This window comes from Callospermophilus lateralis, chromosome 11 (genome assembly GCF_048772815.1).
Source record: "Callospermophilus lateralis isolate mCalLat2 chromosome 11, mCalLat2.hap1, whole genome shotgun sequence".
NCBI classification, from domain to species: Eukaryota; Metazoa; Chordata; class Mammalia; order Rodentia; family Sciuridae; genus Callospermophilus; species Callospermophilus lateralis.
The window spans coordinates 32,324,279-32,339,624 of NC_135315.1; the positions used below are offsets into that span (position 1 = coordinate 32,324,279).

General features: G+C 49.7%; 1 protein-coding gene across 1 annotated transcript; it reads right to left on the reverse strand.

Annotated features, from left to right (window-relative positions):
- Window positions 1-1,438: 1,438 nt before the first annotated feature.
- Mpo (myeloperoxidase) lies at window positions 1,439-10,404 on the reverse strand. Its single transcript, XM_076870087.1, has 12 exons — window positions 10,317-10,404; window positions 10,089-10,182; window positions 9,582-9,757; window positions 9,247-9,370; window positions 9,032-9,161; window positions 8,754-8,960; window positions 7,563-7,881; window positions 5,592-5,752; window positions 4,113-4,368; window positions 3,466-3,636; window positions 2,393-2,630; window positions 1,439-1,643 (listed from the first exon to the last, which is right to left on the reverse strand). Exons 1-12 carry the CDS (start codon window positions 10,390-10,392, stop codon window positions 1,439-1,441), a joined length of 2,157 nt encoding a protein of 718 aa, XP_076726202.1. The 5' UTR covers window positions 10,393-10,404.
- Window positions 10,405-15,346: the final 4,942 nt, after the last annotated feature.

Sequence of the window (15,346 nt, forward strand, 5' to 3'; positions counted from 1 at the left end):
CCGACCACACTGGCTCCAATTTAGGGCCCAGAATGGGCCTCCTGCTGGGGCTCCAGACCCTTCCCAGACACAGAGGGGAGATCACCAGCAGTGACAGTTTATTATTATAAACATCAGGTACAAACAAATGGTACAGAAAGATCAACAGCCCCTCCTTCCTCTGCAGGCAGGCTCCTGTGAATAAGCAAGAGAACAGAGTAAGGCAGGAAAAGGAGAGCTATGGACTGATCCTAGCTGCCCTGAGCCATCACTCAACTGCACAGCCCAACTGCTAAAGGCTCGGTCCTCCAGAGGAGGCTGGTTCACCTCTGCTATGGAGGACAAAACTTCTTGAGGGCAAAAATGGTATCTGCCTTTCTTGCCTCTGTTTCTCATGCCTAGAACAGTGCTTGGCATATAGCAGGTGCTCAATGAATGAAGAATTAGAGCATTTGTGGTAAATGGATAGAGTTGGAGAATATCATGCTAAACGAAGCAAGCCAATCCCCCCAAACCAAGGCTGAATGTTTTCTCTGATAAGTAGATACTAATAATCCATAATGGGTAGGGGGCTTGGGACGAGTAGAGGAATTTCAGATTGGGCAAAGGGGAGGGAGAGGAGGATAGGAAGTATGGGGGTAGGAAAAGTGATGGAATGAGATGGACATCATTACCCTAGATACATGTGTGATTGCACAAATGGTGTGACCCTACTTCCTGTACAACCAGAGAAGTGAAATATTGTGCTCCATTTGTGTACAATGAATCAAAGACATTCTGCTGTCATGTATAACTGATTAGAACAAACAAACAAACAAACAACAAAAAGAATTAGAGAATGCAAACAGGCTCCCTGTGGAGCTGTCATTTACAAGGAAGAAGACTCAGGCTTAAGGAGATTCAGTGGTTTGCCCAAGATCACGAAGCTAACAAGCTGCAGAGCCAGGATTTAAATCCAGGTGGCTTGGCTCCTGGGCTGTGCTCTGCTTCTTCCATATACTTAATACTCTTATAAGCAGCAAGCACACTCACATGAATGATACACATACAACACTGCCCATGTTCACAGACAACACAAATATATGACATGTCGATTTACATACATTGCACACATGTACACAAACACACACACACGAGTGAATGTTCAGTCATTTTCTCAACTGGCACCCAGAACGGGGTTGGGTTCACCTAGGGAAGGGAGCTCTCTGTCGTTCCAATCAGCCAGCCCAGGTTTACCCCTCACTGGAGAAGGCTCTTTTTTTTTTTTTTTTTTTTTTAAAGAGAGAGTGAGAGAGGGAGGAGAGAGAGAATTTTAATATTTATTTTTTAGTTTTCGGCAGACACAACATCTTTGTTTGTATGTGGTGCTGGGGATCAAACCCGGGCTGCACGCATGCAAGGCGAGCGCGCTAACACTTGAGCCACATCCCCAGCCCATGGAGAAGGCTCTTACCCAGCTCTAGGCCTCCCTCCAGGAAGTCAGGTCCAACGCAGGGAGAGAACTGCAGTTGACAAAGTCGCGGGGGAATGAGTTGGACATGAAGATGTTGTTCCTGGACACGGTGGTGATGCCTGTGTTGTCGCAGATGATACGGGGCAAGGAGATCCTGGCCAGGGCCTGCCGTTGCCTCGTGCTGAACACATTCTTGTTCTCCCACCAAAACCTACAGGAGGGCATCCATAGACATTGTGCCTGAGGCTGGCATATTCTGGGCTGGAGGGTGTCACCTAGCTTGAAGTGCTCCCTGGATGCAAGACTCCACCCTGAAGCTCAGGAGAGCTCCAGGCCCTTGAGAAATACAGGGATTTTCAGTACAGGGAAGACTAGGGGTCTCCCACTCACAAAACAGAGTAAAGCCCAGCTTTCTGGTTACCTGCTCTGGCCCCAGCCCAGCAGCCTCCAGGACACCATTCATACTAGAAAGGAGGGAGCAGAGCCCACCCTCCTTCATGAAGTCCTGTGCCCAGGGCTGCATCCACAGGAAGGGGGAATGGGGACACTTTCTAATATTCCCAAAGGTGAAATATGGACCAGGTAAGAACTGGACATGAAGGTGTCATGACCACGATGAAATGACACAAAGGGAAGCCATGGGAAAGCTAGGCGGGGACTATTTGATGGTGATTGACATCTCCATAGTTGCACAGAGAAACCCAGAGAAAGAAGTAGTAAGAGTGGCCTTTTTTCTGTCTTCCTTCTTTTGAAATCAGGACTCCAGTTTCCTCCCTTCTGTACCCCTACAGGCTCAGGACACATTAAAGATGACCTGGAGGCTCCCTGAGACACAGAGGGAAATCAATGACTCTTTGCAGCCCTTAACTTGACAGGAGGAAATTGGGGCCCCTGACAGGTTCAAAGTTAGGCTCGAGGCCACCCAGCCAGCCAGCCTGAGCTGCTGCAACACCTCCTCACCGATCTCCATCCCGGAGCTTCCTGAACTGGGTGCCAATGAGGCAGGCGAGGAGCTGGCCCACACGGCCGTTGGGCTCCAGGGGCTCAGCCACGCCACCCATCCAGATGTCAATGTTATTGGGCGTGCCATACTGTGCCATCAGCTTCCTTGCCAGGTCCAGGTTCTTCATCACCGTGCCCAGCTCACCTACTGTGCTGGGCTGTGGGAGCCCACAGAAGCGCCTCCAGGCATTGTACCCTGCATGGGAGAGGGGGCAGTGGGCTCTGGATGGTCTGCCTGCTACAAGGTGGGGAGGACACTGGAGCAGCAGGGAAGATTCAGATTGTATGCCATTAACCCAGAAAACCCAACTTCTCCACACCCCAAGGCCATAGAGGGAGCCCTGACCCCTTGACTCAGGACAAGAGGGACAGCTAGGCCTCCCCAGACCCTCATTGTCTCTCCTTTGCTCTCCTACCCTAGGGCAAACACTAAACTGCCATAACTCCTGCCAGGTTCAAGAACGGGGCATCTCATTGTCCCCTGGAGCAACCCACTGTGTCTATCTTTGACCCATGACGGGTAAAGGGCGTCTCAAAGGCTCAGCCACACAGGCCACCCATAACCCATGCACAGACTTTGGGGTCAGGCTGATCTGGGTCCAAGTTCGTGATCTGTCCCTGATTTGGCTAGAGAGCCTAGCCAGATTTTGACTGTCTCTATGCCTCAGTTTCCTCATCAGTCAAGTGGAAGTAACAATCTCTTCCCCTCCAAGTTCACGAACAACAGGTCAAAATGAAATGATGGTGGAGACACATTTCCACCCTGTGGGTGACTGTTGCTGCCGCTGCTCCTGCAGGTTGGAACGTGCAAAGGAGCCTGAGAGAAGCTAGAGTTTGATCAGAGGGGTCCAGGGAAAGGGAGGTGCCTGACCTCAGATGACTTCCTGAGGACAAAGTGCTAGGGTGAGGGAAGCTTTGGTCAGCTCAGGGCATGGAAAGGGCAGGGCCCTGAGTGGGAAGGGGAGCTGTGGGCTCCCTGGGTGGTAGGATGGGGGCTGCAGATGGCCAGGGAGACTCCTGCAGCCCCTCACCTGGGAGGCCGTGGTCCCTGCTGCGCTGCATGTTCAGAGCGGGCAGGTCCAGCCCGATCCTCATGACCTGCTCAAACAATCGTTCCCGAATTTCATCCACCACAATTTGGTTCTGGCGATTCAGCTTGGCGGGGGTGGCCATGAGGCCCCGGAGGATGGGGTCAATGCCACCTGAAGGCAAGAGGAGCCAAGATTGAGAGACAAGGATTAACTCAGTATCAAAGATCAGACTGGAGCCAGAGCAAGGCCAGGTGGGGTCAGGGGATTGGAGAAGAGGGACAGCCATAGGCAACACTTGGTGCCAAGGTGGCCCCACTGGGCAGGTTCTCACTGGGCACTACATGACCCCAGGGGCATATAGGGCTCAGGGGATGTTGTCATTCAGGTTTGCAAGGTTGGGATGCATCCCTTCCCTGGCCCCCTGACTCACAGAGTCCCAACAAATAGGAAGGAGCCAGCTCTGTCTGAGAACTATCTCCACCCTCACCCTTTATTCTTGGATCTGGAGGTACAGTCAGGTGCACTGAGAATGGAAGATCAGACTAGATCCCCAAAAAAGGAAAGAAAGAGCTCCCCTTGCCCTAGCTCCCTGCACCCCAGCCCACCTCTCCCACCCGCAGCTGCCAGCTGGTCCAAGTCCCACTCACCTTCCAGCACCACCCTCCAACTGGCAAAAAAGACCCTGCTGAGTGGAACTCGAGGATTGGGCTCCATGGGCCGGTACTGATTGTCCAGGCGGAACATGAAGGGTTGGATGAGGGTGTGGCCATAGCGGAAGGCATTGGTGAAGACGTTGGAGATGCGCGGGTCCACCGAGTCGTTGTAGCAGCGGTACCTGGGTAGGTACTTCCTCATGGCCGCTGGCCCCAGCACCAGGGGCAGGTAATCTCGGTAAGTGATGATCTAAAAAAAAAAAAAGGCACTTGGAACAGTCTCTCCACTCACTGGTCACTGCAGTGTCCACCTGCTTCAGGCTTGGGTGATCGCTCCTATCCATCTAGGTCAGTGCAATGAATCCCACAGTACTGATTCAGTCCAGGTGGGGACAGCGGGTTAGAGAAGAAGGCTGCATACATCCAACACCTCAGAGTGGCGCTAAGGAGCATAAGCAGAGCTCTGCTGTTTGCTGGCTCTGTGACCTTGGGCCATTTACTTACTTCTTTGAGCCTCAATTGTAAATTAGAGATAATTATATAGGATAATTATATATGTGTGTGTGTGTGTGTGTGTGTTAGAAGGTTAAATAACAAGGAGCTTTGTTAGACCTTGCATTAACTCCCTTGCCCTGAGTTAGTAATGTCTCATTTCTCCCGTTATCTCCTGATAATTCCTTGAAAGACAGAGAAATTTAAATTACTTATACTGCCAGCAAATGCTTGGCCCATGGTAGAGTTCAGTAGATAGGTTTGTGCAAAAAAGAGAGGCAGAAAGAAATGAAGGCTTCTCTAGAATTTTCCCCAGTGAAAAGAGAAATGGAAAAGGTGGAATAATCTCACTTTAGACTCTAGACTCTAGAATTTCCTCCAAAGCTGACATGAATCCCACGTGTGTTCTTAGTACAAATTGAATATTCACCCTCAGCATCAGCAATGTTCTCCCTATCCAGAATCCAGGAGTGTGTGTGCATACGCACGTGTGCTCTCTCACAAGCATGCACATGCTTTTTGGGAAGAAAAGGGATGGGCATTGGAGCATCAAAAGTTGGAGAGAGAAGCAGGAACACTGTCCCAGGGTTAAATGAGGCCAAGGAGTTTGGTTGGGTGACAATGGCCCAAAAGAAGAGGAGAGTAGATAAAGGAGCCAAGAGTGATAATGAAACAGAGGAAGAGAGAAATGTCCACTGAACTGCTGCTGGGCATCAGAGACCTCCCCTGGTGGATTCTCCCATCACCATTCCCAGGCCCAAGCAAAGAGGGAAGCAAGGCAGGAGGTGGGGGAAGGGAAGTAGCCTTTGCCAAGCATTTCACATCTGCCAGGTGTTTGCAGTAGGTCCATTTATCCAAATGGTACCATGGATGAAGAATCCAAAGCTTAGGAGAGTTAGCAACTTGCCCAAGATCACACAGCTAGGCTGTCACAGAGGTAAACCTGGATCCCAAGTCAGTGTGACACTCAGGACAGTCTACCTGGACCATGGCCCCCACGATTTTCCGAGCTTCCTGGTAGAGCTTCTCTCCATTCCACCTGGGATTGAGGCTCTTGAGCTGTGTGGCCAGCCGGTTATGCTCTCGAACAAAGAGGGTGTGCATGGAGGTGAGTTCAGGCATCTCACTGGAGCGGGTGTCCCCTTAAGGAGGCAAAAGCCACTGTCATTCCTGAGACCTTCATCCCAGAAAAGATTTGCTCCACTGAAACTCCCTGTCTCCTACTTACCCTCCTCTCCACCCCTCTCTTCCCCCACCCGGGGCTGAGTTTATAGTTCTATATGGGTCCTCCTTTGATGCCCTTGTCCACCATAATAGCTTTTCCTCCTGTTAGGGACACGGCTAGTCAGAGATGCTTAGTAAGACCTCGGATCCAACACGTGACTACCCTAGCTGAAACTGGGAGCTCTTCCAAGACTGGGCCCAAGGCTTGTGCCTTTTTGCATCTCATCCTCCCTCCCATCGACCCCTGGCACAAGAGGTGTTCTGGGGTGTAGCACCGTGCCTGGTACCAAGTGTAAGATCCATGATGCTACCTAGTTAGCTGGTTCTCCTGATTCAGGGAAAGTCAAAAAGTAACACGCATGTTGGTACAAACTGTTTCCATGCTTGTGTCAGACACCACTAACAATTACAGCACTCTTGCTAACATTGAATGCAAGCAACCTCAGAAGCCTCCTGAACACAGAATTCTAGAGGAACACTACCATTGGAACAGAGTTGACAGCATCACCCTGTGACATGCCAATTTTGCAGCCTGCTTCAGGGTGGGCTAGGGCACGGGATGGATGGAGTATAGACTGGTGTAGACTGGGATTCTGTTCAAGAAAACTAAGCAAGACCCCCTGGTTCCACTAGTCTGCCCCAAAACTTTCTCTGGAAGGGCTAAGGTTTGGGCCATTTCAGCAGGACACAGGCTTCTGCCCTGGCCAACTCTAGAAAGGAAATTCTAGGAGGAAAAGATATTCTCTGAGAGCGATTTTTCCATCCCGTGAGCAGTGAGAGGTCATGGTGATCCAGGACTGGGACATACAGCTTGTCATCCCTGAGGACCATTGCTCTTGCTTCACTAGCAAGAAGGGTGGCCCCTTCCTCAGGAGAAAGATCACTGACCTTGATTCTTCTCCCAGGAGCCCAGGAAGAGATCACCAGGAGCCACCAGGAGAAGGGGGAAGCAACGGGAGGAAAGGGCCCTCAACCCACCATTGGATTTTCATTAAAACACACTGGATGGGGCTGGGATTGTGGCTCAGTGGTAGAGTGCTCACCTAGCATGTGCAAGGTGCTGGGCTCCATCCTCAACACCACATAAAAATAAACAAATAAATAAAGGTATTGTATCCAACTCTAACTAATATAATATTTTAAAAAAAAAAAACACACTTGAAAATTTCTGGGCATGACTACCATCACTGTCCCAACCCTACCTGCAAACCCTCAGGTGTTTAAAGTTGAAATCCCACCCTCTACAATTATGGGTAATCAAGGTGGGCAGTAGCACTTTCAACTAGAACTTTCTGAGATGATGAAAACCATCTACCTCTGTGCTGCCCAGTTAGGGGAGCCATGAGGCTACTGAGCACTTGATATGTGGCTAGTGTAGCCGAAAAGCTTTTTTTTTTTTTTTTTTTTAATTTCATTGAATTTAAAATAATTAAAATTAAAATAGCCACCTGTGGCTATGGGCTTCATATTAGACAGGGTATGGACATACCACTGTGCTCTCTGTCCTTAAGGGAATCAACTCTCCTCTCTTCCAGAGTCCAGAGGAGAAAAGAGAAACAGAGAAAGTGATAGAGGCTCCTTGGACATCCCTGTGTCTCCATCCAACTTGTGACCAAGGCAGCTAGACTAATGACCCTGAAGTTGGTAAAGACAGACCCACCCGCTGCTCACAAACAGGCTGACTGTAGCTTCTGCAGGGAGCACCTCTTATGCCACCCCAGGACTGACCTGCCAGGAAGCAAGGGATTTGCACAGAGCGGTTGGTGAGGAGACAGGGGTCATCATGCAAGTTGTCGAAGGGCAGCAGGGCCCTGCCATTATCTTGGAAGCGGGTGTTGACGGCCAGCAGCCCCAGCTGGTTGGTCAGGTTGCGCAGCTTCATGGCCAAGGGGTCCTCGCTGCCGTACACCATGCTGGCGTCCACAAAGGAGGTGAGCGCATTGATCTGGTTGCGGATGGTGATGTTGCTCCCAGGACAAGCCGGGCAGGAGCGGAAGAAAGGGATGCAGTCACGTTGGTTCTTGATGCGGGGGTCATTAGGTGGAATCTGCAGCACAGAGAGACTAGGTGGGTTCATGAGGGACCGTGCAAGAGAAACTAACCTTTGGACCTCTGGCCCCCTGAATCTTCAGGTGGTCTCTCAAGGCCCCTGCGGGATCAGTCTGAGGTTCCACCAGCAGAGTACCTCTGAGGTTCAGGAGTGGCCCGGAACACTGAACTGGGAATGTGGGACACCGCCCAGGGGTAGGCAGTGCCAGTCCTCTGACCCCTTCTCACTAAATCTCCCCTCTCTCTCCTCCCCTCCTCTTCTCTGGACTTGGTCCCTTCACTCTTACTCTGTCTCCTCTTTCTTTCCTTTCCCCTTTTCCTTGTCCCTTTCTTGTCACTCTGGCCCCGTCCCTCTCCCTCCCTCCCTCTCAGACTCTCTTCTTTCTCTCCTCTTCCCTCCTTATTCAGCCTGTGACTCCCTGGGACTTCTCTGGGAGCTCCACCCCACCCCCCAAGCTCTCTGCTCTCTGTGATGTGGGGATGGGGAATGGCCCAGGAGGAGGGGAAGAAAACAAGGCTGTGCACAGGGCATCTATGCTGGGAAGTCTGAGAGACACCAGAGGTCCTCATCCCAGAACTCTTTTGCAGCCTCACGAATGGGCAGTAATTCCTGTTAGCCAGGGCAGAACCACTGCTCTCTCCCTTGGCCTGGGGGAGTCAGTAAACAAAGCAGATGCCCTGGCTGACAGTTGGTCCTGAGGAGGGGACTGGTCAGAGCCAGGACAGGCACAGACTCTGGAGGACACAAGGAAGCAGCCCTTGCCCTCCTCAGGGGCTGAGAAAAGAAAGCTAGACACAGAAGGTGGCCGCTTCCGGGAGCAATGTCCCCTCTCTACCCACAGCCAACAGTGGGTGGGAGGAAGGCAGCACCTTGAGCGGAAAGCAGGGTGGCTGCTGCAGGCAGCTGGTCTCACAGTTGAGGCCAGTAATAAAGGATGCCCGTGCTGCAGGCTCTGGGGTGAAGTCAAGGTCGTGGTCCAGAAACTGGCCCCACTGCATGAACATGAGCGACCGCTGCTGGTCCTTGGTCAGCTGCTCCGTGGGGAAGCGCACGATGGCGTTGGAGACCGCGCGAGCCTGCAGGACACCGGGGCATTAGGGGGCGCCGCACCAGGCTGGGCCTCCCCCTCTGCCCACCAGGTGCTCACCAGGGGCACGGGGAAGCCACCGCGCTTGACCCCTGGAGTCCAGCCAAAAGGCAGCGAGAAGCCGTCCTCATACTCCGCTGGCAGCCAGCGTGCAAAGGCGCGGTTGGAGGCCCCAAGCGTGGGGCTGCGTCTGCAGAAAAGCGCAGGGTCGCTAAAGCCAAGTGGCTCAGCTGGCCTGACCCAACCCTCCCCGAGTCCCCGCCCTGGGGCTGCACCTGTTGTTGCACTGCCCCGTGATGGTGCGATATGTGTCCTGTTCAGGGCATGTCACCCTCACGTCCTGGTAAGCACAGCCACTTGACTTGGACAGCAGATTCAGTTGAGCAGGTGTCAGTACATCTGCAAGGGAGAAGCAGGATGTGGGAAACAAGCCCCCATTTCCTCTTCTGAGGCGGAGGAGCCCTGAATACCCTAGTGAGGCACAGGCTGAGAAGTGAAGGGGATGCTCAGACACCTCTGAGACTCCTTAGAGGGAGGACTTGTGGGGATCACAGGACCTGGCGAGGGTTACTAGGAGAGATCCTAGTGGAGGTGGGAGAGGTGGCAGTACCAGTGACATTGAAAGGCCCTGGACACAGGGGCTGAAGCTTCCTCTTCAACAGGTCTAGAGCCACATGCAGGTAGTCTGCAGCCCTCACAGCCGTCCTTGTGCCTGCTACTGGCTGCTTGAAGTAGGATAAGAGTTCCATGGGACTGGCAGAGCCACTGCGAAGCCTCTGCTTGATGCTGCATGGAAAAGGGGGGGACCAAAGAAGGGGTACAGAGACACTCAGCAGAGTCCTTTCCCAGGGGTGGATAGGCAGGACAATGTAGATAGACTTGCAGGCAGGAAGAGGTTTCTTTTGATAAAAATGATATGGATGTGGGTGTCCAGACGGTAACAAGTCCATGGGAAGGGTGGCTTTCAAAATATTCTTGCACCCAGAGACCCAAGGACAGACAGCCCAGCTGCCCGCCCATGCTCCCCACCTCCCTGTATAAACTCCCTGCTGCCCACTCCTTTCCTGAAAGGCCTGAAACAGCTTTGCTCAGAGCTGAGCAGTGCTCCACACCCCACCTTTCCCGCCGCTCCTTGTAGGCTTTGTCCACAAGCCGCTTGGCCTCTTCCATGCAGGTCAGCACCACTGAGTTCTCCACCTCTCCCAGGAGGACTGACCAGAGCAAGGATCACAAAGTCAGGAATGGAGGCCCCATCAGGCCTCAGAACCTAGGAGGCATGTGCTGAGAACAAGGAGTCCCTGGGACTCACCCCTGGAACACCTTACCCTTCTTTTTGAACTGTTACCTGAAGTGGCATTGTCAGAGGTTTGGGACATGGGCAGAACAGCCAGGAGCCCTGCTAGGGTCAGGAGCAGCTTCATCTCTGCAATGAGACCCCCAAACAATAAGAGCCCTGCCTCCACTCCCAGGCCCCTCATCCCACCTTCACCCTCCAGCCCCATCTCAAAGGGCCTGGTATGGGCAAAGCCAGGCCTCCTTGAGAGAGGGTCCACAGCACCTTCACCCCCTTGCCAGCTGTAGTCACCAGCCCCCGAGGACCTCAACTCCACAGCTGATCTGACATTGGTAACTCCTCTCACTGAATCTTGGCCTTTATGTTCTCTAGGGTGGAGGCGGGGCAGGGCAGAGGGAGGTCTATCCCAAGAGACTGAACTCTCTCCTCCCCCTTTGGGGTTGGTGCACAAAGGCCCTTGAAATGGGGGAGAAGGACAAAAGAAGGGATCAGAGTTGCCCCCAGATTATTTTTCCCCTATAGTGTTGGGAGTGAGAGCCTCGTACATGTTAGGTAAGCACTCTATCACTGAGCTATACCCCCAGCCCACTTTTATTTTATTTTTTATTTTAAGATAGACTCTTGGGCTGGGGTTGTGGCTCAGTGGCAGAGTGCTCGCCTAGCACATGTGAGTTTGATTCTCAGCTCCACATATAAATAAATAAATTAAGGGCTGGTGTGTGGCTCAGTGGCAGAGTGCTCGCCTAGCAGGTGTGAGGCACTGGGTTTGAACCTCAGCACTCCATATAAATAATAAATAAAAAATAAAGGTACATCAACAACTAAAAATTATTTTGAAAAAAATAATTAATTAAATAAAGATCAATCAACAACTAAATAAATATATATACATATGTGTGTGTAATTAAATATATATATATATATATATATATATATTTTTTTTTTTTTTTTAAATAATAGTTTTTAAAAAGATAGGCTCTTGCTAAGTTTCCCAGGCTTGCTTTGAACTTGTGATTCTTCTGCCTAGCAGCTGGGACTACAGGTGTAGGCCATGTCATTGGACTGTCCCAGTTCTTGAACTTACCACCCTCATCCCAGGGTTTCTCAGCTCCCTAACTGTATGCCTATACCACAGCTGTCCCAGAGGGAAACTAATGGCTAAACCCTTCAAAATTCTGGCTAAGCAGTATCCAGGATTCCTTTGAAAGAAACAAAAGTCAGGAACAACAGCCTAAGGGATTATAGAGGATGCAGTGACCCGCAAGGGAGGGTGAAGGGGAAACCTGGAGTGATGCTGACCAAGTCAGCCTCCGGGGGCCACTCCCATCCCAACAGTCACCTGGCCTTGTGGGCAGCCTAGGAGGCAGCCCCCAGTTCTTGGTGGGGCCAAGGGGACAGGAAGTCTGGCTAGAGACCGTTGGGTTTCACCAGAAGGACTCTGGGAGCTACAGGCTCAGAACCAAGTTAACTTCCTCTATCCCTCTTCCCTCCGCTTTCTTCTTGGCTTATGGTGAGGGGCTGTCTCCAACACCCCAGCCATCTGCTCCTGGATTTCAAGAACCAGGAAAGAACAAGCTAATTGTGGTTAGTGGGTCAGTTGGATGACACGGCCAGAGCCTCTCTGGGACAAGATCAGTATAGTTGGAAGGAACTGAGTTAATGATTCAAGATCCTTCTGAAATAGAAGAGGGGGGGGTTCTCCCTTGAGAAAAACTGGCAGAGGGGCTGCCATTCTCAGGGATAAGAGCACCTGTATCTATCTGTGTTTGTGCACCCCCTGGGCCTTCCTCAGGCTGAGCTCCTGCCAACAACCATGGCCCCCAGGTCCTGTTTTGGTCTGTCCACACCTCCTACCTTCAGCCACCTTCCTGCTGCTTTTTCTTTTCTTCTAGGACCGGACAACATCTTGAGCAAGGAACAAGGGACAACAAGAAACCCAGAACATCTTCCCAACGTGCCCAGGGATTCGGTCACCTGCCCTGAAACTGAGCCCAAGGATTATAAGAGAGGAGACCAATTTTCCAGTCTTTGCCAGTGATTTTTTTTTTTTTTTTTTTTTTTTTGTATGTAACTTGGTCAAGTGGCTCTGTGTGAATCAGGTTCTAGAATTCTAATAGACTTTGGAAATACTTTTTCTTTGCCTACAAGTAATATTTTTTCTTTTTGGTGCCAAGGATTGAATCCAGGGACGTTTACTCACTGAACCATATCTTCAGCCCTTTATCACATTTTATTTAAAGACAGGGTCTCACTAAATTGCTGAGTTGCTTAGGGCCTGGAAAAATTGCTGAGGCTGGCTTGCTAAATCGCTGAACTCAAGATCCTCCTGTCTCAGCCTCCAGAGCTGCTGAAATTATAGGTGTGGCTAGAAGTAATATATTTTCATGGATAAGAAGTTAGAGAACACAAATCAATAAAAAGTAAAAGTAAATTAAGTTTATAACCACCCACGTTAGAGTGTGGGCTATTTTCTTTCAAAGTTTGTTGTTGTTTTTCATATAAATAAACCATAGAAATTTCCCATAATCCAATACTCAGTAATTCAATATATCATGTATAGATGTATTTTTAAACAGTGATAAGAACAACTTTAACTATTATTTTGCAACCTACTTTTAGTACTTAACAATTTTAGCCTGAACACCTACACCAATAAACACAGGTTTATAGATGGGTGTGGTGGCCCACACCTGTAATCCCAGTGACTAGGGAGACTGAGACAAGAGGGTCACAAGTTTGAGGCCAGCCTGAACAACTTACTGAGACTCTGTAAAAAATAAAAAGGTCTACTCAGTGGTAGAACATCCCTCAGTTCAATCCCTAGTACTTACTAAAATGTTGCAAGTTTACTTCATTTTTATGTCTGCATATCTCCCTGTGGGAGGGACTTTTTCCCTATATTTTTATTAGTGCCTTATAATTCCAATAATGATGGGATTCATGATTATATATTCATATATGCACACAACGAAATAATAGAATTTGGTCAATATCATTCCCAGGGTTTACATATTTTATACGATTTTATATGCTTTATTGGTTAAACCTACCTTGCACGAGCCAAGTACTGTGTTGGGCAGTGGGCATATTCCACCGAGCAAAGCGTGAGCCTGTCCTCATGGAACTCACAGTGGCAAACAAATGGCACAGCATGAGCTTGTGCACGGTCCTTAGGAAATGTCAAGGCACCTAGATCAGCCAGCATGGTGGCCTGTAATCCTAACTACTCAGGAGGCTAAGACAGGAGGATCATAAGCTCAAGGCCAGCCTGGGTAACTTAATGAGACCCTGCCTCAAAATTAAATATATGTATATATACACACGAGCACTCACGCACACACACAGGGCTGGGGATGTAGCTCAGTGTTAGAGCACCCCTGGATTCAGTTCCCAACACCACAACAAACCAAAAAACAACAACAAAATTCACTTTGATCAACTCTTCCTCGAAGAGTTGCTTCTTAAGACTGTTTCCAAGTTGACCAAGTAGACCCAGGTTGAAAGGGCATTCTGGGTCCAGAGAATGATACAGCAGAGGCCTTGACACAATAAAGCTTCATTCAGACTGTTCTACTGCAAGTTCAAAGAACAGGCAGGAGGGGGCTGGGGAGGCAGACAGGGGCCTGGGACCCAACACACTTGACAACCTGCTGAGAAGTACATGTCCTGCGGGAGCCACAAAGGCAGGGGCTGGAGATGCTCTGAGACTTAAAAATGTTTCCAAACGGTTAAAAATAACCCAACTGTGGTCCCTGCAAGGCCAGCATCTTCCCTTGCCGGTACCTCTGTTGATCCCTCACCAGGGGCCTATTTGGCCCAGGTATGTTTGGGACTCAAAGACTTCTCAGCATGAAGAGTAACCAGGAGGGCCTGGGGTTGTGGCTCAGTGGTAGAGCCCTTGCCTAGCATGTATGAGGCACTGGGTTTAAGCCTCAGCACCACATAAAAATAAATAAATAAAGGGACTGGGGATATAGCTCAGTTGGCAAAGTGCTTGCCTCACATACACAAGGCCCTGGGTTCAATCCCCAAGTACCACAATCAATCAATCAATCAATCAATCAAATAAAATAAAGGTATGGTGTCCATCTACAACTAAAAAAAAAAAAAAAAAAAAAAGGTTTTTTTTTTTGTTTTTTTTTTTGTTTTTTTTTTTTTAAAAAGAGTAACCAGGAAATATGGCTCCCTGGGAAGAGGTCTCAAGCAAGCCTTGTGCCATCAGTCACACTCCAGCTCTCCACCTTGAGGGGTGGCCTCTGGAGGGCACTGCTGGAACCGACACATGCTATGACTTGAGTCGTTGGAGGGAGCCCACTCTGTCTTCCCTGCTCCCCACGCAGTTTTCCCAAACACCCCCATCCCCCCACCCAGGGGTTAGCCCAACTGCCAGTGAGATAACAGCCCTCAAGGCTACTGCTTGCAAAAACAGCTTGTTCTTTCTTAATGCTGTTTAGGAAAAAAGTCAGTTGAGATTATGCCAGATTTCCTGTGTGTCTGTGTGTGTGTTAGAGAGAGAGAGAGGGAGGGAGGGAGAGGGAGAGAGAGACATGCATGTGGTTGGAGAGAAGGAGGTATCTCCAGAAGACTGTGGAAGCTGAGGATGAGACAGAACAATGGCTATGTAGACACCCCAATTGCTGGTCTCTCTTTAAAATCTTTTTTAAATTAATTTTGAGTTCTACACACGATGAATATTGAACAAAATGTAAAATTAAAGATCCGATTAAAGCTCCCTTTCAATTAGGTTATTACATCATCCCCAATTCCACTCCCCTCCTCCCCTCTGTAGACATAAACACTATTGTCATTTTGGGGTTTGTCCTTCCAAACTTTTTGCTTTCTACTCATTCATGTGTCTGGACATGTGGGAAATATTCTGCTGCCTTCAGTTTTTCATAAATAGTATCACCTTGTTTGTACTGTTCTGCTACGTGCTTCTTTCACTCAACAATACATCTTGCAAGGGCTGGGGATGTGGCTCAGAGGTACAGCACTCGCCTAGCACACATGAGGCACTGGGTTCGGTCCTCAGCACTACATAGAAATAAAATTAAAATATCGTGTCCACCTACAGTTCAAAA